This window comes from Diplotaxodon limnothrissa, linkage group LG23, assembly GCF_057381915.1.
Source record: "Diplotaxodon limnothrissa isolate DT_005_m linkage group LG23, D_limnothrissa_male_GT1.1, whole genome shotgun sequence".
Classification (NCBI taxonomy): domain Eukaryota; kingdom Metazoa; phylum Chordata; class Actinopteri; order Cichliformes; family Cichlidae; genus Diplotaxodon; species Diplotaxodon limnothrissa.
The window spans coordinates 31,370,469-31,398,153 of record NC_140617.1 but is presented as its reverse complement, the minus strand read 5'-3'; the positions used below and the strand labels follow the sequence as shown (position 1 = coordinate 31,398,153).

Below are 27,685 nucleotides of genomic sequence, written 5' to 3'. Positions count from 1 at the left end.
CAAAACAAGGCAAACAAAACGGTAAACGGAAGTCTCTTACCTGGGCCCTATTTCAGGAAGCCGGTTTAGTGCAAACTCTGAGTAAGTATACCTTGAGTTAACGAAAACTCTGGGTTTTCGGTTTCACAAAGCGAGTTTAGATTAATTCTGAGTGAGTTATGACGACACACTCCGTGAAGCTAACCTGCCCCCTAGCAGGTTTACTTCAACTAACCCTGACGTTCTCCGCCTCTTTGTCGGAAACCTGACTGTAGGAAGTGTCAGACATGGCGTGTCCCTTCCTTGAAGAGCCAGTAGATGTTGAAGCCCAAATTCTCCGCAGAGCTCTCCGCCGGGAGAGAGTGATCAGAGCGCGTTTGGACATTTTATCATTTCCTGATGATTTCCTGTGTGAACGTTACCGTTTTTCAGCACAATCTACAATTTATTTGAATAACATCCTCAGGCCTAATATTGCTCATGTGACACATCGTGGACATCCTCTCAGTTCTGTACATATTATTTGTATTGCACTTCGTTTTTTTGCAAACGGGAGCTTTCTGTATAATATTGGTGACACTGAGCACGTTTCCAAGGCTACCGTCTGTCGGGCAGTCAGGAATGTTACAGTTGCACTGAAACGTCTCCTGTACTCGTTTGTGGTGTTCCCCGGTCATAGACCCACAAGATTTATCAAAGAGGGATTCCACAAAATTGCAGGTAGCAGGATGAACAAAACTTAATTCATGATGTGGTGATACTTGAACTACTACTTAAATTTTACATTTATTTTCACGGTTCCCAGGCGTGATTGGCTGTATAGATGGCACTCACATTCCAATCATTGCTCCTTCAGTAAATGAAGGAGACTATGTAAACAGGAAGTCTTTCCACAGCATTAATGTACAGGTACATAGTTCCCTGTAGCATTTCAAACTAACAAATTATTTCATTATTAGTAATGGATGCTAATTTATGTTCTCTGCACTGTGAAGATCATATGTGATGCTGCCAACATTATCACAAATGTGGAAGCCAAGTGGCCAGGCTCTGTGAGTGGTGGTGGTGGAGGACCCCCACCTGTTTTTCGGGCCTCCGCTTTTTTTCTAGTGGCCATAATGGGTCACATTTGAGCATACAGAGTAAGCAAATATGTACTTGTAATGCTCAGATAATTTCAATAAGTGCTTACAGAGGGGAAATTAATGTAGCCTCTAACTGCAATTGATTTACATCGGACAAACAGACCAAGCACTATGGCTCATAATACAATTACACCATACCTGTTTGGACTATATTTTTATATTTAATTTTTACTTGCTGCCAGGAACGTTTGGGGCCTGTTGGGTTGCACCTGCGCTCACATCACATCACAAAATAAAATGTATGAAATAAAAAATAAAATATAATAAAATAACGTGTTAAATGGGTGGAAATCCCTAGATCAATGTTTAAATTAACACTCACGCATTGACTCTGTCGGCTATGTTTTGCCATGCATGCTCCCTTTCTTTTGCAGCTGAGGCTGTGTTACTTTTTTTCTATATACTGCCATCAGAATTTCGGCCTCAAGCGCTGTAAAATACATTGACCGCGCCTTCTTTCCCTCCGTCTCCATGGTGACTCGCTTAATCTGTGCTCCACTAATCAGGGCTTTATGTATCCTCGTGCGTGCGCTTAATTTGGGGTTAAAGCAACTCCGCGTTGATTGAACTAATTGTTATCAGCCTTTCTGAAACCGAATATTCCGAGTTGGACAGTTCGGGGTTACTCAACCCTGAGTATCGTTTTTCACTCTGAGTTTTCTAAACCGGCTTCCTGAAATAGGGCCCTGGTGCCAAAGTTGTCCACAAAGCTGTGGTGAGCTTCACATTATCTGAAAAAGATTTGAGCTGTTTGTTTTTCAGAAATCATATCATAAATCAGATTATCTGAGAATTAATGAGGGATGTTGGATGAATTATTCTGTAGCAGGAAAAAATAAAATCATGTAGTCATCATTTAGTCTTGATATGTATAAAGGATCACTCACCGTGGACATTGACAGTGATTGCATGACTCATACTCCCTCCACCATGACACTGATACTGACCAGAGTCACTTCTGAGAATGTTTTGGAAGATCAAATAGAAGATCCTTGCTGACTTGTTTAAAGGTTTCCACTCTGTTTTAATGTGATTGTCACTGCTGACATTGACGGGGACATCTGTTTTCTCAAGTTTATACCAGGTTACTGTTGGTAGTGAATCACTGCAAAAAATAACTGTGCAATTAATCCTAAGTTGATGTCCAAGTGAGGCATTATGAACTGTGTTGTGACGTACTCTAATTTCTGTAGAACAGTCAGAGTCATCACCTGCAGAAACAAGAACAACAAAATATAGATTAGGAAAGACTGAGCATATATTTACCTAAATTAAGTTTTTCTAAATCTATCTGAATTAGATCACAGAAAAAGCTTTATAGGTTTCCATGCTGCACCTGTGTCACTAAACAGTACAATCAGGTTAGAAAGTCAGTCTGTGGTGTATTTGTGGTTTGAGCACGTTGCTGCTCTGAATTGACTGAAACAAATTCTTTAAAAAAAAAAAAAAAAGAAACAAACAGATTTAAGCCTTTTAAACTTTGGAATATTAGAGTCTGACTGTTTTTAGGATTTGGAACTAAATGTTCACAAAGTGGTTAAATATAAGTTTCCTTTAATGAGTCCAGTCCTTCAGTACAGATTTGTTAAAAGAATCATCATTTTCAAAAAAGTTTTTTTTTTTAATTCAGATTTATATTGATTCAAGATTGGCACAGTATTGTGGTATTGTTGTTGCTACTATTAACATATCTGGAAAAAGTCTAAAAATCATTCACATGTTGAGCTAAAATCTACATCATAGCATCAAAGACCATTTCACAGCGTTTTGTCCTTCGTGTTGAGGCTTTTGGTAGACAGAGGGTGTGAGCGCTGCACGGTCAAGCCTTTTGGTGCACCTTAAGAATACTATAAAAAAAATACTAGACGCGTGCACTGAATTAACATTTAAGGTAAACAGTAAAGGATATTTACAATTTTGTAGCTGTTTTCTGCATTTTGCACCTGTAACAGTGCAAATATTAAACCCAGTAGGGTTCAGACTGAAATAGAGCCATTTAAAGTTAGTAAGAATCACTTACTCTGAGCATCCGGAGTGATAATGAGGACTGGGAAGATCAGCAAATAGAGGATGGTCCAGCACAAGTAATGTTTCATGGCAGACATTTAAGGAACCAGCTGTGTACTTGTGTAAAACCTGTATGTGCTCTGTATGTGACAGTGCATGATATATGGTTGACTTCACTTCCTGTTTCTGATTACAGGGGTCTTCGGATGCGTAATAGTGTTACACCCAGTATGTACCTACCACAGCACCAACACACCTTGGTGTATTTTTCAGGTTTTTTTTTTTTTTACTTTAGTGCTTTACACAAACACAGTATGAGAATAATTCATTATCATGATCTAGAAAAATCAGTATTATTTAATTGCACAAAATGACTAATATTACATCCTAAACTTCCAAATGAATCACTAAAACTACAGGAGCTCATCAGTCAACATGTTAGGTATGGCTGTGTGCAGGCAGGAATAGGACCCAAGGTGCAGACTCTGGAGACAGACGTGAACTCAAAAAGGCTTTAATTAAAGACTCAAAATATAACATGACTGAAAAACTCAAAAACAAACTTAAACTAGAAAAACAAACGAAACAAATGAAACACATTGAGCCAGAAACAAAAAAAAGTGCAAACACTGGAGCCCGGAAAGCAACAGAACAAAAAACAGGCTCATGACAGGCGCAGGCAGCCAGGAAAAACTGTTCACAAAAAGTTCAGGGGGCCGGCCCGGAGGCTGACAGCACAATAGTCCAAACCCGGGCAGTTCAGGGGGGTGGCCCGGAGGCTGACGGCCCAAGAGCCCAGAAAACAGTTCAGGAGGCCGGCCAGGCGGAAGGCACTGACGGCGACCGAGCAGGTCAGGAGGCCGGCCGGGCGGAAGGCACCGACGGCGACCGAGCAGGTCAGGAGGCCGGCCGGGCGGGAGGCACTGGTGGCGGAGCAGTACAGGGGGCCGTCCATAACGGCAATGACGTCCAGTCATCGGCCGGACAGGACGTGCAGGACGAGCAGGCCGGACAGGACGAGCAGGACGCGCAGACCCGGAGGCCGGACCAGGCGGAGCTGCAGACCCGGAGGCCGGACCAGGCGGAGCAGCAGACTCGGAGGCCGGACCAGGCGGTGGAGCCGGTGGTGGCTGAACGGCCTCACCAGAACCATCAGCAGGCACTGGGACGTGCTGGCTGGGTCCTCCCGGACCCCCAGCTGACGAGGCAAGAGGCTGAACGGGCCCCTCGGACCCTCCAGCGGAGACAGGAGGCTGAACGGGCCCCTCGGACCCTCCAGCGGAGACAGGAGGCTGAACGGGCCCCTCGGACCCTCCAGCGGAGACAGGTGGCTGAACGGGCCCCTCGGACCCTCCAGCGGAGACAGGTGGCTGAACGGGCCCCTCCAGCGGAGACAGGAGGCTGAACGGGCCCCTCGGACCCTCCAGCGGAGACAGGTGGCTGAAGCAATTCCTCGGACCCTCCAGCGGAGACAGGTGGCTGAACGGGCCCCTCGGACCCTCCAGCAGAGACAGGAGGCTGAACGGGCCCCTCGGACCCTCCAGCGGAGACAGGTGGCTGAACGGGCCCCTCGGACCCTCCAGCAGGAAGAGACGGCTGAAGCGATTCCTCGGACCCTCCAGCGGAGACAGGTGGCTGAAGCGATTCCTCGGACCCTCCAGCGGAGACAGGTGGCTGAACGGGCCCCTCGGACCCTCCAGCGGAGACAGGTGGCTGAACGGGCCCCTCGGACCCTCCAGCGGAGACAGGTGGCTGAACGGGCCCCTCGGACCCTCCAGCGGAGACAGGAGGCTGAACGGGCCCCTCGGATCCTCCAGCAGGAAGAGACGGCTGAAGCAATTCCTCGGACCCTCCAGCGGAAACAGGAGGCTGAACTGGCCCCTCGGATCCTCCAGCAGGAAGAGACGGCTGAAGCGATTCCTCGGACCCTCCAGCGGAAACAGGAGGCTGAACTGGCCCCTCGGATCCTCCAGCAGGAAGAGACGGCTGAAGCGATTCCTCGGACCCTCCAGCGGAGACAGGTGGCTGAAGCGATTCCTCGGACCCTCCAGCGGAGACAGGAGGCTGAGCAAACAACTGAGGCAGAAACTGAGCAGGTGACTGAGCTGATAGGTGAGCTAATGTCTGAGCTATGGAGAGAAGTCTAATATGTATCGACTGTTGTAAAGATGGTAGTAATGGCAGGTGAGGTGGTGGATGAGCACTAAGCTGAGCAATGGCTTCAGAGCCTACGGAAAACTGCTGGACGGGCTCACCCGAGCCTCCAGCGAGGACAAAAACCGGTGCAGTGACCTGCTGGGCAGTAGCCGCTCCCACCCGCGGAATAGACATGGGCGCAGAGACTAGCGGAGCCTCAGCTGGCCTGGAAACTGGAGCAGGCACAAACTGGGCCCTAGCCCCCCTCACCTGAGGAACTGATACAGGTGCAGGAGATGGCTGGACCGCAGTTGCCCTGGGCGAAGGAGCACCGGAAGGCAAAGGAGCAGGCTCACTGAAAACTGGCTCATGTGGAGTTTGGAAAGTATAGTCCGTTTGACTCACCACCGGAGGTTGCTCAAACGTGTCCATATGACGGCGACGTGAGCGCCGTTTCCTTCGGGCAGAGGTAGCTGGTGGCGTGAGCAACTGAGCCTCCGGTGCACAGAATGGTGACGCTGAGGCCGGAGCGTGAGTGCCTGAAGCCACCCGGAGGACTCCCAACTGAAACGGCCGCATCTTGCGTGCTAGCGGAGCAACAAGTGGAGACTTCTGGCAGCTCCGGGGACCGCCGAGAGCCAGCCGAGTGCCATGGAAAATGCACCCGACGTCAGGGGTGAGCCATGGCTTCCAGCGGAGTTCCTCCTCCAGCTGGGCAAAGGCTGCTCGGCGTCGCTCCTGGAGGTCAAAGTCTGCTGGGTCCATAGTATGGTCGCAATCTTCTGTTAGGTATGGCTGTGTGCAGGCAGGAATAGGACCCAAGGTGCAGACTCTGGAGACAGACGTGAACTCAAAAAGGCTTTAATTAAAGACTCAAAATATAACATGACTGAAAAACTCAAAACAAACTTAAACTAGAAAAATGACAAAACACACAGCTTGGTAAACGGTAGATCGCGACACGGACACAGAGAAACACAGGGCTTAAATACACAGAGGGAGCAATCAGGGAATGAATAACAGGAGGGAAACACAGCTGGGGCAAATCAGAACTGACGAGACAAAAGGAAGCGTAAACTGAACACACTGAGATAAGACAGAGACCTTCAAAGTAAAACAGGAAACACATAACACAGACTGAACAAAGACACAGCCTCACATGTAGGCACTACAGAGGGAACAGAGACGTGGGACCAGGGCAGACACAAACACTGACTGGACACGGGGATATAGGAACTAAGGATACGCATAGACGCGAACTAGACAAGGGGATGCAGGTGATAGGGGAGACAGAGCAACTAAAGAAGACAGAGACATAAACCATAAGACAGAACTCAAATAAACCAAAAACTAGAAAATATAAATAATATCATAAACTCAAAAACCCTGGGTCAACGATCCAGGCATCCTAACACAACAATGTAGTTCTTTCTTCTTTCTTTTGTCCCTAGCCGGCGGTTGACAGGAGAGGTTGTCCACAAAGCCAATACATTGCTGTGTGTACCGTAGGGTTTCCATCTTGGTCAACAATGCATTTCCAGGCCAGGTGATCTCTGGCCTTGACCTTTGCAACTACATTAATGTAGTTGGAAAGTGAGTGGATAGCTGATATGGTACAGACAGTGTGTAAGACATTAAACGATAACTGTTATCAGAGGTGTGGTTTCACAACAGTACGGATGTCATGGATGTGCACTGACACCACTGAGACTAATTTTAGTAGCAGGTTAATAAACATTTGATAAACCAGTGAGCATTAATGGCAGGATGATTGTGTGCATAGCATTGGCTGAAAATAACAGCACCCACATTCTTGGTAATGAACTAACATGCCAACAGAACAATTGTGCAGCTGTTTAACATCATTTTGTAGCAACACTGGAGCTCTGCAGCACACAGGAATAAGGCCGATACAAAATTTTGGAAATAACAACAATTTGCAAAAGAAAAAACACAAGCATTTTAGCAAATCAACAATTCAACAGAATGTCTTCTATTAGCGTGGATAATATTTTTTAACCTCCTGCAAAACCTATTTATTAATGCATTTTAGAAGTCCTTCATGCAGGTGGCGCATCTATGTAAATACATCTGTCAACTGAACTAGGGCGTAGAGCACAGGTGTCAAAGTCAGGTCCTCGGGGGCCGGTGTCCTGAAACTTTTCCATGGGTCCCTGCTGCCACACACCTGAATAAAATTAGTAGTTCATTAGCAAGTTTTTAAAGAACTTGAGTGTATGTTGAGGTGCCAATTCAGCCACTTGTTTCATGTTACAGCAGCTCATGACTAAATGAACATAGGCTATGAAATGTTAGCTATGTCCACACTAGCCTGGATAGATTTGAAAACGGCGTTTTCATCTGAAAATGCTCCGCGTCCACATTCAGTCGTTTTCACAGAGTTGTGCGTCCACATTGAAAGGGCCCAAAACGCTTACGTTCAAGTCCTACACATGAGCAAAAGCGAGTGAGAATTAAAGAATTTGAAGAAAAGCTATCTGGAGCATGTACAAACTGATATTAATCTTTTTGTAGGGCTGTCAGAATTGAGAGCAATCAAAACAACTGCTGTACAATGCCCTCTTTGTTTAATTGGTCACATGACTGCATCACATGACTAAAATGTGTCAACATTTTAGAAAGTCTGCCTTTTTGATTGTCCACACTGCGACGGGACAGCTCCGTTTTGAAATCTATGTGTTTTTGAAAGCATTTTCAAAACGCTGTGTTTTTCCTTGGGGAAAACGCCATCGCAGTGTGGACGGGAGGCCAAACCGAAGAGAGAAAACAAAGCGTTTTCAAAGGAAAACGCATTAGACGTAGCCGTTATCCAGTGACCGTAAAAGTACTAAAGAAATTTTGTCTGCTATTGCCAGTGTACTTGGTGCAAATATTGTGGCAAGGAGAATGTCTGCAATGTCTGCAGATGCATTATAACAGCTGGAATTGGACATGCATAGGTGCAAATCATTTTTAATTCAGTGTGCGGAGTCAGCTGGCTGTTGTCAATCAGATGGTGTTTGGTGACTTTTTTACTTCAACTGAAAACTACAGGCAGAGCAGCAGATATTTACAATTACTGAAAGACTACTTTGCAAAACAAAGAAAAAATGCCTGTTGAAAAGCTTGTGTCTGTGACAACTGCTGTGGCAGGTTGTTACTCAGGAGTTTAGTTTCTAAACTGTCATTGCATCACTTACCAACAGGCTATACCCATATGGAAAAGATATATATAAATCTTATAAAGTTTGTATCTGTCTTGGGTGAAACTTGTATGAAAAGCATATAAGTATGAAAACAGATATAAAATCCCTTGAAAAATTATATAATGAAACTTGTATGTTTTGGATACTTACTAAAACAATATATGAAAGTAAAGTACTTTCATGAGTGATTTACTCATGAAAGTACTTTACTTTCATGAGTAAATCATGTAAGCCTTATATGATTTACTCATGAAAGTGGCCACTTTAATGAGTAATCACATATAAGTTTTTACTATTTCTTTTCCATATGGGTATGCCCAAAAGTTATGGAATTTGACCATGTCGTGCTGCCTGTTGTTAATAATGTTAATGTCATCAGCTCCATTCGGGCAAAGGCAAAGCAACACCGAAGCTTCAGGTTGTTACTGGAGGAACGCTCTGCCGAGTATGGGGATGTCCTCCTCTATACTGAAGTCAGATGGTTAAGTCGAGGTAAGATACCAAAGTGCTTTCTTTCGTTCATCTGGAAAATGAGGGAGGAGGATACCACACTATAATCTGATGAAGGGTTGCTTCTTGATCTTGCTTCCCTGACAGTTGTAACCTACAGTTACAAGTAGGGCTGCTCAATTAATCGAATTTTAATCACGATTACGATCTGGGCTTTCAACGATCATTAAAAATGACTGAGCCGATTATTAGCCCCTCCCTCATTTATCCGCGACACCTTAAAGGCCGGTCCGTGAAAATATTGTCGGGCGCAAAAAAGGTTGGAGACCGCTGATTAAGAGGACCCGAGGGAAGCCCGGAAAGCTAAACAGAAGTTATTTGGAGAGGAGAGTGACTGCCGCTGGTTGAAAAGAGAGGTAAAAAAAAACTTCAGTGGTGTTGCACACTATTTTATATTATTTTTTAAAGTCATTGTTAACCCTTTAAAGCCGGTCAGAGCAGCACGCTCCGTGTTGTGTAACTATTTTTAAATCCCTGTAGAACCGGAACTGTGTAAGCTAGCGCAATAATTTGTTTTGCATATGAAACCGGAGGAGTTGTACTTACATCTGATGCCATCAGCTTGTCCTCGGTCACAGTTTCCTTCCACATAAAGCTTTGCAAAAACTGCATAAAAAGCTCTTGCAGGAACAAAAACACAATATTCCAGAAACACGCTTTGCCGTTCCTATCAGCTGTTCGTAACACTTCCCACAGTGAAACAGACGTCAGCGGGAACTGTCGCATGTCCGCCATTTCCTGGCCGAAACCGGAAGTGACGTCATTTTCGCGGAAATTGTAGTTTTTTACTTGTAGGCCTTAAAAGCCTATACTGGTCATGTTTGACCTTTCTGAATAGTTGCTGGGATGCTTAGAACTCAAATTGCACTGCTGGAAATAGTTTATTTTGATGCACATGCTGTTTTCTTTGCAAATTTGCATCATAGGATTGTTTTTTCGTTTTTCCTGCAGTATATAAAAATTGGTGTATCTCCAAAATAAAACTATGAAGACACTCAAAATAAATTTCCTGTTGTTGTAAACTTTTTTTTGCAACTTTTTTGTATTTAAAGTTTTGAGGGATAAACCTCTTAAATTTCTCCAAGTAGAAATACATGTAAAAAACAAAAACGATTTTCAATTTTTTTGTAGTTTATTGCACTTTTTTGCAATTAATGTAGTTACTATGGACTTAATGCATACATATTATTAAAATATGGGCTATAACAGTTGCATAGCAAATTGAAATGCTCCCACAAACGGCACTACAACATGTAAAAAAAATAATATAAGCTCTGGCGGACTTGGTTCTATAGTAGGTCTTAAAGGGTTAAATAAATATCGTCAAATAATCGCGATCTCAATTTCAGTGAAAATAATCGTGATTATCATTTTTGCCATAATCGAGCAGCCCTAGTTACAAGGCAGAGATTAAAAAAAAAACTCTTGAGAAGTGAAACAGGGATATGAATGAATAAGTAATATCTTTGTATCTGCACTGTTTTAATTTAGTGTGAGATACATGTCTTTGCAGTGTATACAGACATACAACATGCACTTGGTGCAGTGTCCCTGTGTCTACCCAGCTGACTCAGTGAGGCTACATGTTTTTTTGTTTTGATTTTGTTCCTGCTCTCACTCTTCCTCCCTATTCCTCTGTCTCCTGACTGCCTGGGCAGAGCTCATCTCAGGCTCCCGCCATTGGCCTACGCACCTGGCTGTAATCACACACCTGCGGCTCATTACCTGGCAGTCTACGGTCTCATCACTGGACCGTTACTGACTCTCATTAGCAACAGGGCTACTAGCACTAGGTTAAAAGTAGTCAAAAAAGGCCAATTATATTTTGGACCTCAGAGGGGTAACCCAACAAATCATGAAAAACTAGGTTTAACCTTTTGTTCACGACAGTGTAAATTTAAGCATGTAACAATTAGATTTTTTTCTAACAAAAAACAGTTCAACTTAAATTAGACTTGTGTTTGTAAATGAACCACCCCGTGGTTTGTAGCTTTCTGGATTTTATAGTTACTGGGCTACATATTTATTTATTATACAGGCTATACAGTAGATTAAATCAGCATTCAAATGTGTTATTTAACTAAAGTGTTTAATTATGTGGGCTACAGAAATAATTAAGTTATAGACTATATTTATATGAAACGTGTATATTTACTGGATTATAGTCATTTGAACCATATGTAACACCTGCATATGTGTTTTTAAAAAGGCTTTGATTTTGCCACCCCATTTGATTTCCATGCCATTCTCATGCCACCCTAAGAAAATTTCTTTAGATTCGCCCCTGGTTAGTGAAACCCAGCTTAGTGAGTTCCCTGGTGTTCTTAGCGGTAATTCTCTCATTTCCCTGGACCTGCTCCTGTGTTTCCTGAATGACTGCGCTTGTGTCTTTGGAGTGAAGCCAGTTTGCGTGAGGAGATTCGGAGTGCGGAAATGGAGCGACTGAGCGAGGAAGTGGAGCGTGTGGAGTGAATGGAGTGAGGATCAAAGAGCAAGTGTGGAGAGTGTGTTTCTTCCCTCCATCTGCTGGGGATCCCTGGAGCCCTGTCTGTCCCCTCACGTTGTATATAGTTCACATGGTGCTTTGTGTAGATAAAGACTGTTTTCTGCTTTGATTCCAAGTCTTCGTAGGAGTCCATTCAGTCAGCCCTGACACTTGCAAGTGAACTAAATATTTTTTTGATGTGTTAATGCAAAATGTAAGTTGTGGACAACATCATTTTGTAAATATTCAGGACAAACAAGCTTTTTGGGTTGTTTGAGTTGAAATTAGGTATGAAATATTAGAAAGCATGAGTAGCTCTCGGGGGGGTTGGGGATCCCTGCCTTAGAGTATCTGTTGGTAAAGCTAAAAGCTAACCATTAAAACCAGCACACATGTTAACCCTTAATAAGATTTAAAAGAAACTTATCCAGCTGTTTCAAGGTGTTTAATATGAGGAGTGAATCAGATGCACACTTAATGTAACGGCTGCTGTTATTGTGTATATATATATTTATATTCCTTCATACATTCTTATATATTTCTATACTGTGTATTGTGTATTTTGTTGTACAGTTATTTTATTGTCAACTTTAATTTATATTTTTTATCTTATTCTTTCCCAGTTAAATTTACCCTTCATTCTAATTTGTGTTGTACAGTTATTTCATTTTTAACTTTTATTTTCATATTTTACTTTATTCCTTCCTAGTTAAATTTACCCTTTTTAATTTTCATATTTATTTCCTATCTTATTCATAGCCTTTTCTTTTTTTCTTTAGGTCACGAGCAGTTGTCTAAGCATTTCACTGCATATCGTACTGTGTATGACTGTGTATGTGACAAATCAAATTTGAATTTGAATGCAAGCCATTTATTGTGGACTGAAAGCAGGTTGTACAAAACTTAAAACAAGTACAAAATAATAAAAATGGACAATGAACCAAAAACTAGAAAACATACTAAGGCTAACAATAGTAGGATAGAACAGACACTGACAAAGGACAAGGAGAGAGAGCAACTTTATGTGCAAAGAAGGGCAATTAGGGGAAGTGGACAGATGGGGGGAGATGGGGAGGATGAGACAGTTGAACAAAGTCAAAAGCAAAACTGAACACAACACATGCAAGACTAGCAAAATAAAACAGGAAGTAGGTAATTAAAGGAACATCTAACAATATGATGGAGAATAAACAAGATATGGACAAACATGGGGACGAAAAAAACTAAAATAAGGAACAGAAGACAGAAACTTCAAGAAAAAAAGCCTTAGGCTATATAACAAAATCAACAAGAAATAACTAATAGAGATTTTAAAAAAAATTGTTTAATTATATGACTAGAAGTCAGACAGAAAAAATAAAAATGACAGAAATTGAAAGTAGAAAAACTGAAAAGGCTGGATCGAAAACTCCAGGATTCTGACAAGCTAATGAAATAAACTGGGAAATTAGCCACAGAGACCAAAACCATTTTCTTGTACCATCCTGTAACCATGTTTATTTCTGCTGTAAACTTTGAGACCGCCTCAAGTGGACATTTAAAGAATTGCAGGCTTTGGCACTTGGACATCATTTTTCAGCCCTGGAGATGACTGCTTATGGTTTACAGGTTGTATTTTACACTTCAAGTAAATCTTTGCATCACCTGCTAATTGTACAGCTTGTGGTTGGGAGCAGCAAACACAACATAGCTGCTCTCCTCCTCGAGCAGGCATATTGCCCTCCTTGGTCAATATGCCTGTTCATCATATCTTGATAATGTCAGCTCATTGAGTTACGATGATGGTGTCCTTGTTACATCTCCGAGATCGCAGAGCAGAGGGTCTTCCTCTTTCCAAGTGCTTGAAGATGACTTTTGAAAAGAATTGATCCACCATGGGGATCTCCATCTGCTTTAAACATTCAGAAATGTTTGTGGGTGAACATTATTGATGGAAAAATGTGATAAGCTTGAAATATTTTATATCTTACCTGATTTTCAACTTTTTGTGTTGGATTACGCTACTTTAGAGAATATTGAGGTCTTTCTTTGGCTTCCCTGCAGGATGGACAGTTTACATGTTCAGTACGTCTGGTGATGTTTTATTTTGAAGAGGAGAGAGAACAGCTCACCTTTACAGCCTCGCATTGATATGACAGATATGATTATGACTATGATGACGAATGTGGTGATCCCAGCAGCAGAGTACACGTACGGCAACAAGGTTTCTGTATTGTCAGGAACAGAAGTCGTGCTGACTGCAAGAAAAACAGGTTTCAGTCAGTTTGGATTTAATAAAGCTACAACAACACAAATTATATAAAACCTTTCTTACCTGTGAGATTATTCTGTGTAATAGTGGTAATTTCACCATGATCTGTAAAAACAAAACAGGGAAGCTGTCTGAGATCTGAACAACAGAAAAATATCATGAGATTCAGAAAAAGTCCACTGTTCAGGGGAAAAGTAATTTGCATGAACTCCAGCAGTTCAGCAAACTGTGAGTGAACCCGTCCTAACACAAAGGGAAACCTAAAGCCACGTGTATTAATTTCATGTCTCCCTTTTACTGTCAGATATTCCACTGCTCTTAAATACTGAGCTCACACTTTCTCCTGTAAAAAGAAAACCTTTAAGAGATGATTTTGCTTTTCACCCAGAAGCAGTTTAAAAAATAGCTGTCAGATGTTTGCTGTGAGAATATCAATGTAGTTCGGTCCACCACTGGCGCCCTCTGTTTTTCACCAGTGAGAGCAGTTTCACCCTGAGCACATGTGACAGATGTAAATGAGAGTCTGTGGAGATTATTCTGCCATTGTGGGGGGTCACACACACTGCTGAGCACTATTTTGAGTTGCTACAGTAACAGTTTTCCAAAATGGACTAGCCTGAAGTCATAATTTTTGTCTGACTTTGAATTCGGTCTTTGTAGTGCATGCTGCACTGGTGTCCGCCAAGCAGTAAATTCACGTAAGTAAGTCATCTGTGGTGTGATGGCTGCAGTTACAGCCACACATATTGGGTAATATCCACCAAACATCACAGTGCTACAATCAGTGATGGGAATAATGGTGTTAAAAGTATTGGCATTACTAACACCATTACTTTTTTCAGTAACAAGTAATCTAACTAATTATTATTTCTATCGTTACAAGGCCATTATCATTACTAGCAGAAAATGCAGTCTGGATTTTTTTCAACACACGGATGGGTGAAGCTATCTTTGTCTTACCAGGAGCTAGAGGGGCGAAACAATTGTACAAGTGCTACTGCCTGGCTGAGGAAGAATAAAGTAGTCTGTAAACTGTAAACCAATCACATGACCAATTTAAGATGACATAGCAAGAAGATGCCATGTCAACCCAAGACAACCCCGAGTCTCTATTTTTGTGTTAAAAGTGGAAACTTCAAACTATGTACCAGTTTTTAAATGTTCGGTAACAGTAAAAATATTAAACTCAGCCATGAATAGAGAAACAACAGCCTGTTCAGACTGCAATGGAGACATTTAAAGACAATAAGGATCACTTACTCTGAGCATCCAGAGTGAGGATGAGGATTGTGAAGATCAGCAAATAGAGAATGGTCCTGCATGAGTAATGTTTCATAGCAGACACTTACAGTGGGGCAAAAAAGTATTTAGTCAGCCACCGATTGTGCAAGTTCCCCCACCTAAAATGATGACAGAGGTCAGTAATTTGCACCAGAGGTACACTTCAACTGTGAGAGACAGAATGTGAAAAAAAAAAATCCATGAATCCACATGGTAGGATTTGTAAAGAATTTATTCGTAAATCAGGGTGGAAAATAAGTATTTGGTCAATAACAAAAATACAACTCAATACTTTGTAACATAACCTTTGTTGGCAATAACAGAGGTCAAACGTTTACTATAGGTCTTTACCAGGTTTGCACACACAGTAGCTGGTATTTTGGCCCATTCCTCCATGCAGATCTTCTCGAGAGCAGTGATGTTTTGGGGCTGTCGCCAAGCAACACGGACTTTCAACTCCCGCCACAGATTTTCTATGGGGTTGAGGTCTGGAGACTGGCTAGGCCACTCCAGGACTTTCAAATGCTTCTTACGGAGCCACTCCTTTGTTGCCCGGGCGGTGTGTTTTGGATCATTGTCATGTTGGAAGACCCAGCCTCGTTTCATCTTCAAAGTTCTCACTGATGGAAGGAGGTTTTGGCTCAAAATCTCACGATACATGGCCCCATTCATTCTGTCCTTAACACGGATCAGTCGTCCTGTCCCCTTGGCAGAAAAACAGCCCCATAGCATGATGTTTCCACCCCCATGCTTCACAGTAGGTGTGGTGTTCTTGGGATGCAACTCAGTATTCTTCTTCCTCCAAACACGACGAGTTGAGTTTATACCAAAAAGTTCTACTTTGGTTTCATCTGACCACATGACATTCTCCCAATCCTCTGCTGTATCATCCATGTGCTCTCTGGCAAACTTCAGTCGGGCCTGGACATGCACTGGCTTCAGCAGCAGAACACGTCTGGCACTGCGGGATTTGATTCCCTGCCATTGTAGTGTGTTACTGATGGTGACCTTTGTTACTTTGGTCCCAGCTCTCTGCAGGTCATTCACCAGGTCCCCCCGTGTGGTTCTGGGATCTTTGCTCACCGTTCTCATGATCATTTTGACCCCACGGGATGAGATCTTGCGTGGAGCCCCAGATCGAGGGAGATTATCAGTGGTCTTGTATGTCTTCCATTTTCTGATGATTGCTCCCACAGTTGATTTTTTCACACCAAGCTGCTTGCCTATTGTAGATTCACTCTTCCCAGTCTGGTGCAGGTCTACAATACTTTTCCTGGTGTCCTTCGAAAGCTCTTTGGTCTTGGTCATGGCGGAGTTTGGAGTCTGACTGTTTGAGGCTGTGGACAGGTGTCTTTTATACAGATGATGAGTTCAAACAGGTGCCATTCATACAGGTAACGAGTGGGGGACAGAAAAGCTTCTTACAGAAGACGTTACAGGTCTGTGAGAGCCAGAGATTTTCCTTGTTTGAGGTGACCAAATACTTATTTTCCACCCTAATTTACGAATAAATTCTTTACAAATCCTACCATGTGGATTCATGGATATTTTTTTCACATTCTGTCTCTCACAGTTGAAGTGTACCTCTGGTGCAAATTACTGACCTCTGTCATCATTTTAAGTGGGGGAACTTGCACAATCGGTGGCTGACTAAATACTTTTTTGCCCCACTGTAGTAAACCAGCTGCCTACATGTGTAAAGCCTGTATGTGCTCTGTAGAGACAGTGCATGGTATCTGGCTGACTTCATCACTTCCTGTTTCTGATTACAGGCGTCTTTGTTAATAGTGTTAGAGTTTGTGTTTTGGAGGCTGATACACTCAGTATATATCTACCACTTGAAACTTTGGGCATTGATGAGATTAAAACAAAAGTTGTTGTTGTTTTTTTTTTTTTCATTGCTTTAGAAGAAACACAGAATGAGAATAATTTGTTATAATATTTTAAACCTAACAGATATGGAGAATATTTAATGTTTTTTTAATCGCAAAAACAATTAATTTTACATTTTGCATTTCCAAATGAACCACAAAAATTTCAAGAGCTCATTAGTCATTCATGTAATCGGAAAGTGAGTGGATAGCTTGTTGCTGTACGTGATATGTACACATAGAGCAACAAGCCTTCTGTGTTGTCAGGAGCAGAAGTTGTGCTGACTGAAAGAAAAACAGTTTTCAGTCAGTTTGGATTTAATACAGCTACAACAACACACACTTAACGTAAAACCTTTCTTACCTCTGACATTATTCTGTGTAACAGTAATTTCAGCATGATTTGTAAAAACAAAACAGAGTCGCTGTCTGAGGTCCGAACAGCACAAAAAATATCATGAGACTGAAAAAGACCACTGTGCAGTGTGAGTGAAGGTTTCTTAGAGAAGAATCCACACTCACCGTAGACATTGACAGTGATGGCATGACCCATACTCCCTCCACCTTGACACTGATACTGACCAGAGTCATGTCTGAGAATGTTTTGGAAGATCAAATAGAAGATCATTGTTGAGCCTTTAAAATGTTTCCATGCTGTTATAATGTGACTGTCACCGCTGACATTGACGGGGACAATAGCTTCCTCAACTTTATACCAGGTGACTGTTGGTGGTGAATCATTGCAAAAAAATACTGGGCAATTAATCCAAAGTTGTTGTCCAGCTGATGCATTATAAACTGTGTTGCGACGTACTCTAATTTCTGTAGAACAGTCAGAGTCACCTGCAGAAGAGAAATTATACCAAACACATGAAGAAGAACAATTAGAAATTAAGAAACGTTTGATGTTAATTTTAATTTAATTAAGAACATAAAACAATATATTACACAAGAGACTGATCAAAGGTGTTTAGACAATACATTTATATAAAGACTGTTTAATTGGACAAAACAAATAAATATATAAACAGAAATAAAAATTGTGCACATTCCTATAACCTTTCTAGAAAGATATTAAAAGTATAATGAATACTCACTGTACAAAAGAAAGAAAAAGTATAATTTGCAACAATAAGATCAAAAGAGAAGTAAACATGAGGTATGACAGACATCAAAAATGGAAAAAAAAAAATCTAGAATAAAAAGTGTCACTGGGTGACATTTATTTGATGATGTCATGACAGGCTGTGTGGCAGGCAGGCAGCAGGAGTGGTGGACCGAAAATGCAGGACTCTTGGAGACGGGACTTAAATTCAAAACCCAGCTTTTTTGCTGGAAAAAACTCTCAATCAATTAAACTCACCAAAACAAAAACAAAATCCAAAACTCTACGGACTGAATTGGAACAGAGAACCTAAACAGGAGCCAATCACACAGCAGCTAGAGGGTAGCAACATTGATGACATGACAAAGAGTAAAGGAAAACACAGGGCTTATATACCCAGGGGAGTAATCAGGGAATGGGAAACAGGAGGGAGACACAGCTGGGAGGAATTAGGGCAAACGAGACAAAGAGAAGTAAAAGTGAATTCACTGACATAAGTCATGGACTTTCAATGTAAAACAAGAAACAAGTAACAATGATGCAGACTGAACTAAATCTAGAATAATGATAGTGAACACAGCACAACTAAAGAATCAGAACATAAATCCTAGTACAGAAAAAAACACCAAAATATAAGAAAAAGAAAATGTTGGGTCAAAATGACCCAGAACTGTGACAGGAAAAGTAATTTGCATGAACTCCAGCAGTTCAGCAAACTGTGAGTGAACCCATCCTAACACAAAGGGAAACCTAAAGCCATGTGTATTAATTTAATGTCACTGCTCTTAAAAACTGAGCTCACACTCTCACTACAAGATCCACCAGCAGGTGTCACGGAGCCGTTTATCATATGACAGAAAAACTGGAAGTTTAAACTTCTGTGACAGCACGTATCATTACTGTCCTCTAGAAAACCTTTAAGAAATCATTTGCTTTTCATTTTGTACCAAATAATTTTATGTTGAGAAGAATAAGATAAACCCTGAGGATTCACAGTAGTTTAAAAAAGAGCTGTGAGATTTTTCCTGTGAGAATATCAGTATAGGCAGGTCCACCACTGATGTCCTGTGTTTTTCACAGATGGTTTGGTGGAGGGTCAGTGGTGGAAGGAACGATGACTAAATCTGGGAGTTAAATTCTTGCACCCACTATCAGATTCTACACTGGTGCAGTGGGTCCTGGGTTCCTCCTAGTCAACAACAGTACCCGGCCTTATGTGGCGAGAGTTTGCACATGAGAGGATGAAAGAATTTGCACCACTGACTGGCCTCCACACCAACCTGACATAAATCCAACAGAACACCTGTGTAACATTATGTTTCAGTCCATCTTACACCACCAGGTTGCACCTAAGACTGTCCAGGGACTCAGTGATGGCCTGGTCCAGATCTGGGTGCAGATCCCCAGGACACCATTCCTTCCTCAGGAGCATGCCCCGATGGTGTCTGGCATACATTCAAACATGTGGGGGGTGGGGGTCACACAAACCGCTAAGCACTATTTTGAGTTGCTACAGTAACAGTTTGCCAAAATGGACTAGCCTGAAGTCATAATTTTTGTCTGACTTTGAATTCAGCCTTTGTAGGTCGATAATTTTCATCTCCAGTACAAAATGTGGCATCCTTGTTATTCCTAACACACTACCCAGTCCATAGTTTTCCCCATTGAGATTTGTTGCATTTTCAAAGTTTTCCTTTAATTTGTTTTTAGCTGTATAGTTTAGAAATGACTATGCACTCCAATCTTAACTAGTGCACAGAAAATGTTTCACAGGTTTGTGTCCACCACACAGTAAATTCAGGGAAGCAAGTCATCTGTGGCGCATCTGTGGTTTGACACTTTGCTGCTCTGGGGTCTGAGTTGGAACCAATTCTTTCTTTTAAAACAAGTTTCATGTTCAAATTTCTGAACGTTAAAGGCTGGGTATTTTTATGATTCGCTCAAAATGTACAAAAAGAGGCTAAATATGAGGTGAAACAGCTGCATTGTGACGTTTAATGAGTTTCTGTTATGTCAGAAAAGTTGAGGAAAAAATATTCAGATTTTATATTGATTCAAGATTGGTACAGTAAGTGGATGGTATTGTTTTAGTAATTAAAAATGTATTTTATCAAAAGCGGGTGTGAATGTGAATGCAAATTGTTGCCTGTGTCTGTGTTAGCCCTGCGGCAGTCTGGCAACCTGTCCAGGGTGCACCCTGCCTCTCGCCCCAGGTCGGCAGGGTTCCAGCCCCCGCAACCCTGAAAAGGGATAAGCAGAAGCGAATAGATGGATGGATGAATATTAAAACATCCAGAAAACCTCTAAAGATCGTCCACATGTGTGAACTCAACTAAAATCTCCAGCATAGCATCAAAGACCATTTTACAGTGTCTTGTTTTGTCCTTCATGTTGAGGCTTTCTTTGAAGGCGGAAGGTTTGAAGGCTGCGCGGTCAAGCCTTTCAACGTGTCCTTTTCAATTACTATAAAAACTACTAGATGCCTGCTTTGGGTTTTTGTGTATAGCAAAAGATAAAGGATATTTTAAACCTTTTACAGCTGATTTCCACAATTTTCGATCTGTAACAGTAAAATTTTTAAACTCAGCCGTGAACAGAGAAGCAGACGTGTTCAGACTGAAATGGAGCTATTTAAAATGAATAAGAATCACTTACTCTGAGCATCCGGAGTGAGGATGAGGACTGTGAAGATCAGCAAATAAAGGATGGTCCTGCACAAGTAATGTTTCATGGCAGACATTTAAGTAACCAGCTGTCTACGTGGTTAAAACCTGTTTGTGCTCTGTATGTGACAGTACATTGTATGTGGTTGACTTCACTTCCTGCTTCTGATTACAGGGGTCTTTAGATGCATACTGGTGTTAAAGTTTGTGCTTTTGAGGCTGGTGCACCCAGTATATACCTAACACTGGCAACATTGGAGCAGCACACAGGAAAAACACACTGAGATAAAACCTTTAGTAAGAAAGTCCATTTGCAAGAGAAAAACACAAATCAAGAGACTGTCTTTTTCTGTCAGAGTGTTATTATTTTTGCTAATTTCTGGCTAACTCTATACTTATGCATTTTAAAAGTCCTTCATGCAGGTGGTGCATCTATATAAATACTTCTTTCACGTCTCAGTCTTTTGCATTTGTTGGCAACAATCACCTTACATCTTCATCTCTAGCTACACTGGCCATTGTGATCTCACCCACAGGTTTGAGGTCTGTTGTTTTGAATTCTTGACTTTTTGAAAGGTGCCGTTTTGTTGTTTGTTTGTTTGTTTATTTATGTATTTTTAACAGAGTGTGACCATATTCAGTTCACAGGATTAGGCAGACTAGCTCATTTAGTTAGGCTAGCTTGATTAGTAAAATGCTTATCCCTGTGACACTAGATAGCATGGTACCTTTAGCTAACTTAAAAAAACATTCTTAAAATAAAAGGAACTTTCTGGAAAATCTGGACAGCATACTTCTTAGAGCAGGAGCCTCCAACATGTTGTTCCTTTTCAAATACATTTCAAAACTTGTGTAGTCAAATTTGATTGGTCAATCATCAAACCAACTTATATGTACGAGGAATCAAATTCATAGTTTTTCTATCAAATGATTATTTGACAATTAGGTGTCAAACAGTTGCAATGCTGTCAAACTTGATGAGTCAGTTTTGATGGGCAGTACGAAGAAGGTCAATGCCGCGACAGAGGCCTTGTTGAAAGTGGCAAATCACTCAATGAAGCACTAGAAGCCCTTCACTGATGGCAGGATTGTAAAGGAAACTATGACTGCATGGCTGAAACGTTATTAGGTGACTGGCAAGGAGTATGTCTGCACTGTCTGCAGATGCATTAAAACTGCCGGAATTGGACGTGCAGAGGCGCAAATCATTTTAAATTCAGTGTGCTGAGTCTGTCGACTCCAGTGATACAGCCCAGCTGGCTGTTTTCATTCAGATGATGTTTGGTGACTTTTTTACTTCCACTGAAAACTACAAGTAGAGGAGCAGATATTTACAACCACTGAAGGACTACTTTGTAGGAAAAAAAAGATCCCTGTTGAAAACCTGGTGTCTGTGAAAACTGATGGAGCACCTGCTGTGACTCAGGATTTAATTGGACCCGGACTTTCTTAAGTTTCTAAACTATCATTGCATCACTTACCAACAGGCTCTATGCCCATAAATGATGGAATTTGACCATGTCATGCTGCCTGTTGTTAATAATGTTAATGTCATCAGCTCCATTCGAGCAAAGGCAAAGCAACACCAAAGCTTCAAGTTGTTCCTGGAGGAACGCTCTGCCAAGTATAGGGATCTCCTCCTCCACACAGAATTAGACGGTTAAGTCGGGTTAGATACTGAAATGCTTTCTTTCATTGATCGGTGAAACCGAGGCTTTTATGGAAGTGAGGAAGGAGGATACCACACTATTATCTGATATTACCTGAGTTGCTGCTTGATCTTGGTTTCCTGACAGATGTGACTGAGAGAGAAAATTAACCGCCTGAACCTACAGATACAAGGCAAAGATAAAAAACATATTTAGTGTGAATGCTTTTGAGAAATGAAACAAGCACATGTAACGAAATCATAATTGAATAAATAATATCTGTGTATTTGTAATTGCATTGTTTTGTTTTGACAGCATTGTTTTAATTTAGTAGTGCGAGATACATTTCTTTGTAGTGTATACAGACATAAAACATGCACTTGCAAGTGAACTAAATATTTTTGTGATGTTAATGCAACTTTTAAGTTGTGGATACCAACATTTTTGTAAATGTTCAGGAAAAACAAGCTTATTCGGTTGGTTTGTGTTGAAATGAAACATTTGAAAGGATGAGTAGCTCTCAGAGGGGAAAAAGGTTGGAGACCCCTACCTTAGAGTGTCTGCTGCTGAAGCTGAAAGCTAAACATTAAAAAACAGCACACACGTTAACCCTTAATAAGATTTAAAAGAAACTTATCCAAAAGCTGTTTCAAGGAGTTTAATGTTAGGAGTGAAGAGGCAGACTGAATGGAACTGAAAGCAAGTCATTTATTGTGAGCTGTACAAAACTTAAAACAAGTACAAAATAATAAAAATGAAAACAATAAACTTAATGAAACCAGAACCTAGAAAACATACTAAGGCTAGCAATACCAGGATAGAACAGACACTGACAAAGGACAAGAGAAGACAGCAGCTTTATATACAAAGAAGGGCAATTAGGGGAAGTGGAGACAGTTGAACAGAGTCAAAAGCAAAACTGAACACAACACATGCAAGACCAGCAAATTAAAGGAACATCTAACACTGTAAAGGAGAATAAACAAGATACGGGCAAACATGGGGACGAACAAAACCTGAAATATGCAAGAGAATACAAACAAGCTAAAACCATGGACAGAAGACAGAAACTACAAGTAAAAAGACCTGAGGCTACTGATTTAAAAAAAAACTACAACAAAGAATAACTAATACATCTGCACAGCAGTGCTGATTTTCTAACACTGGAAAATAACTCAAAATGTTAGAAATATTCCAGTGTTAGAAAATCAGCACTGATCAGTGTTAGCCATTGTTAATCTTCAAAACTGACTAGGTTACTTTTAAACATATAACACTGTCAAAAGTGTTAATTTAACACTCAACAGTGTTTAACACTCAGAGGTGTGGGCCCATATAGACACTCTCCAGTGTTAATTTAACACTGGAGATTTTGCTGTGTGTGAAGGTTCTCAGTCATCCAGGTCATCGTAGTCAAAGGAGCTTGCAAAGAAAAGCGTCTGGACTTCTTTAAGTTACTTGAAGACGTTTCACCTCTCATCCGAGAGGCTTCTTCAGAACTAACCCTAACCCTAACCCTTCTTCAGAACTGAAGAAGCTTCTCGGATGAGAGGTGAAATGTCTTCAAGTAACTTAAAGAAGTCCAGACGCTTTTCTTTGCAAGCTCCTTTGACAATAACTAATACAGATACAAAACCAAAATACGACTACAACAAGAGTCAGACAGAAAAATTAAAAATAACAGAAAATGAAAATAGAAAAACTGAAAAGGCTGGATCGAAAACTCCAGGATCATGACAAGCTAATGAAATAAACTGGGAAATTAGCCAAAAAAACAGAAGCATTCTCTTGTATCATCATTTTATCTATAAGGACTGGCTTTTGGACACAGCCTCAAGTAAACATTTAAGGATCTGCAGGCTTTGGCACTTGGACATCTTTTTTCAGCCCTGGAGATGACTGCTTATGGTTTACAGGTTGTATTTTGCACTTCAAGAGAATCTTTGCATCACCTGCTAATTGTACAGCTCGTGGTTGAGAGCAGCATACACAACAGATCTGTTCCTCTGTCTCTCTGCCCACGCGGATTGGTCAATATGCCTTCTCATTATCTCTTGATAATGTCATCTCAATGTGTTGCATTGATGGTGTTCTTCCCTTGTTACATCTCCGAGATTGCAGAGCAGAGGGGCCTCCTCTTTCCAAGTGCTCAAAGATGACTTTTGAAAAGAACTGATCCACCATGGGGATCTCCACCTGCTGTAAACATCCAAAAATGTTTGTGGGGAAAACTATTGATGAAAAAATGTGATAAGCTTGAAATATTTTATATCTTACCTGATTTTCAGCTTGACTGTCTTTCTTTGGCTTCCCTGCAGGATGGACAGTTTACATGTTTAGTATTCAGTACATCTGGTGATGTTTTATTTTGAAAAGGCGAGAGAACAGCTCACCTTTACAGCCTCGCATTGATATGACAGATATGATTATGACTATGATGACGAATGTGGCGATCCCAGCAGCAGAGTACACGTACGGCAACAAGGTTTCTGTATTGTCAGGAGCAGTCGTGCTGACTGCAAGAAAAACAGGTTTCAGTCAGTTTGGATTCAATAAAGCTACAACAACACACATTATATAAAACCTTTCTTACCTGTGAGATTATTCTGTGTAATAGTGGTAATTTCAGCATGATCTGTAAAAAAAAAAACAACAGAGAAGCTGTCTGAGGTCTGAACAACACAAAAATATCATGAGATTCAGAAAAAGTCCACTGTTCAGTGTGAGTGAAGGTTTCTTAGAGAATTATAATTGGTGAAAAATCCACACTCACCATAGACATTGACAGTGATGGCATGACCCATACTCCCTCCACCTTGACACTGATACTGACCAGAGTCATGTCTGAGAATGTTCTGGAAGATCAAATAGAAGATCCATACTGATTTGTTTAAAGGTTTCAAATCTGTTTTAATGTGACTGTCTCCACTGACATTGACGGGGACAATAGCTTCCTCAACTTTATACCAGGTGACTGTTGTTGGTGAATCATTGCAAAAAAATACTGGGCAATTAATCCTAAGTTGATGTCCAGCTGATGCATTATAAACTGTGTTGTAGAACAGTCAGAGTCACCTGCAGAAGAGAAATTATACCAAACACATAAAGAAGAACAATTAGAAATTAAGAAATGTTTGATGTTAATTTTAATTTAATTAGAACATAAAGCAATATATTACACAAGAGACTGATCAAAGGTGTTTAGACAATACATGTATATAAAGACTGTTTAATTGAAGACTAATAAATATATAAACATATCCATCATATTGCAACAATAAGATCAAAATAGAAGTAAACATGAGGTATGACAAACAGTAAGAATGGGGGAAAAAAAAGATTAAAAAGAAAAATCACTTTGTGACATTTATTTGATGTTCAGTGGAAAAGTAATTTGCATGAACTCCAGCAGTTCAGCAAACTGTGAGTGAACCCGTCCTAACACAAAGGGGAACCTAAAGCCATGTGTATTAAATTCATGTCTACCTTTTACTGTCAGATATTCCACTGCTCTTAAATACTGAGCTCACGGTCTCACTACAAGATCCACCAGCAGGTGTCCCGGAGCCGTTTATCATATGACAGAAAAACTGGAAGTTTAAACTTCTGTGTTTTCAGGACAGCACCTATCATAACTGTCCTGTAGAAAACCTTTAAGAGATGATTTTGCTTTTCACTTTGTTCCATTTGAGAGGCAGAACATAAAATCAGAAGCTTCAGAGGAGTTTAAAAAATAGCTGTGAGATTTTTTTCTGTGATAATATGAGTATAAGCCGGTCCACCACTGGTGACCTGTGTTTTTGACAGATGAGAGCAGCTTCACCCTCAGCACTGTCCGGTATGCATACAAGCACGTGGGGGTCACACAAACTGCTGAGTACCATTTTGAGTTGCTGCAGTGACAGTTTGCTAAAATGGACTAGGTCTGAAGCAAATGGTTTTTTAATTGGATTTTCAATCTGTCTTTGAATTCGGCCTTTGTAGGTCGATAATCGTCATCTTCATTACACAATGTGGCATCCTTTCATTCCTAACACGTTACCCAGTCCACATATTTCCCATTGAGATCTGATGAATTTTCAGTTTTCCTTTAATGTTGTTAGCTACAGATTAGAAATGACTGTGCACCCCATTTACCAAAATTACTAAAGTAATCTTAACTAGTGTTCAAATTTTTAAATATTAGAGGCTGGGTGTCTTTATGATTGGATCACAATGTTCAAAAAAAGAAGCTAAATATGAGGTGAAACAGCTACACTGTGACATTTCGTGAGATTCTGTAATGACAGAAAAGTTATAGAAAAAAATTATATTGATTCAAGATTAGCATAGTAAGTGGATGGTATTGTTTTAGTAATACTAACATATCCAGAAAACCTCTAAAGATCGTCCACATGTATGAACTCAACGAAAATCTCCAGCATAGCATCAAAGACCATTTCACTGCGTCTTGTTTTGTCCTTCATGTTGAGGCTTTCTTTGAAGGCGGAAGGTTTGAAGGCTGCGCGGTCAAGCCTTTCAGCATAACCTGTAAATTACTATGAAAAAATATTAGTTGCCTGCTTTGGATTATTGTGTATAGCAAAAGGTAAAGGATATTTTAAACCTTTTACAGCTGATTTCCACAATGTTTGAACTGTAACAGCAAAAATATTTAAACTCAGCCGTGAACAGAGAAACAAAGACGTGTTCAGACTGAAATAGAGCATTTAAAATGAATAAGAATCACTTAATCTCAGCATCTGAAGTGAGGATGAGGACTGTGAAGATCAGCGAATAAAGGATGGTCCTGCACGAGTATGTTAGGAGGTGGTGGGTAGGTGTACTGTTGTTGTTTGGGTTTTGTTTTCCTTTTGGTTATAGGTAGGCGAGGCGGGGCTTGATGGCATTCCAACACACCTGCGACGCATCGGACGTCATCAGTGAGCGCTTTTAGGGAGCAGAGTCACGGACGTCTGGTGTCGGAGTATTATCGCTGTCACAAGTGGTAACGAGTTAGCACAGGCTGCATCTGTTGATTTTACGCTGTGGAGCTGTATGTTTTAAAGGATCCACGTTTCGCCTACTTTTCTTTGTCTTAGCCTGTTCCATCGCCTGCCCGCCTACCTAGGATTTTGTGTTGGCTATTCTGGATCCGCGACGGAGTGCTACGTACCATCAGGCGGCGATCACCGCAGCGGCTGTGGTTTGGGGTGGTCAAGTAAGCTCTCCAACTCTCTCCGTCCACTTGTGTTTAACGTTCGGCTATCAACGGTATGCCATAAACCCTGTTTTGTTCCCTGTTGTCAGGTAGCTCCGGTGCGTCTGCTACCTACCTGTATGCTTCGGCTCCATCTCATCGCCTCGGTGTTTTCCTGCTGGCACATTTTTATTTATCACTGTATATAGCCCTTTCCC

The 27,685-nt window shown here is 41.1% G+C and overlaps 2 protein-coding genes across 2 annotated transcripts; both read right to left on the bottom strand.

Annotated features, from left to right (window-relative positions):
• Positions 1-13,233: 13,233 nt before the first annotated feature.
• Positions 13,234-20,716, bottom strand: LOC146608519 (B- and T-lymphocyte attenuator-like). The gene is given in 6 exon segments (XM_085348660.1): positions 13,234-13,356; positions 13,468-13,505; positions 13,580-13,705; positions 13,783-13,824; positions 17,394-17,714; positions 20,632-20,716. Coding segments are annotated over 6 exon segments (735 nt in total).
• Positions 20,717-24,319: 3,603 nt separating this feature from the next.
• On the bottom strand, positions 24,320-25,350 carry LOC146608518 (uncharacterized; the record flags this gene model as incomplete). Its single annotated transcript, XM_085348659.1, has 5 exons — positions 24,320-24,487; positions 24,566-24,600; positions 24,682-24,804; positions 24,882-24,923; positions 25,062-25,350. Coding segments are annotated over 5 exons (657 nt in total), but the record flags the coding sequence as incomplete, so codon positions are not given.
• Between the last annotated feature and the right edge of the window lie 2,335 nt (positions 25,351-27,685).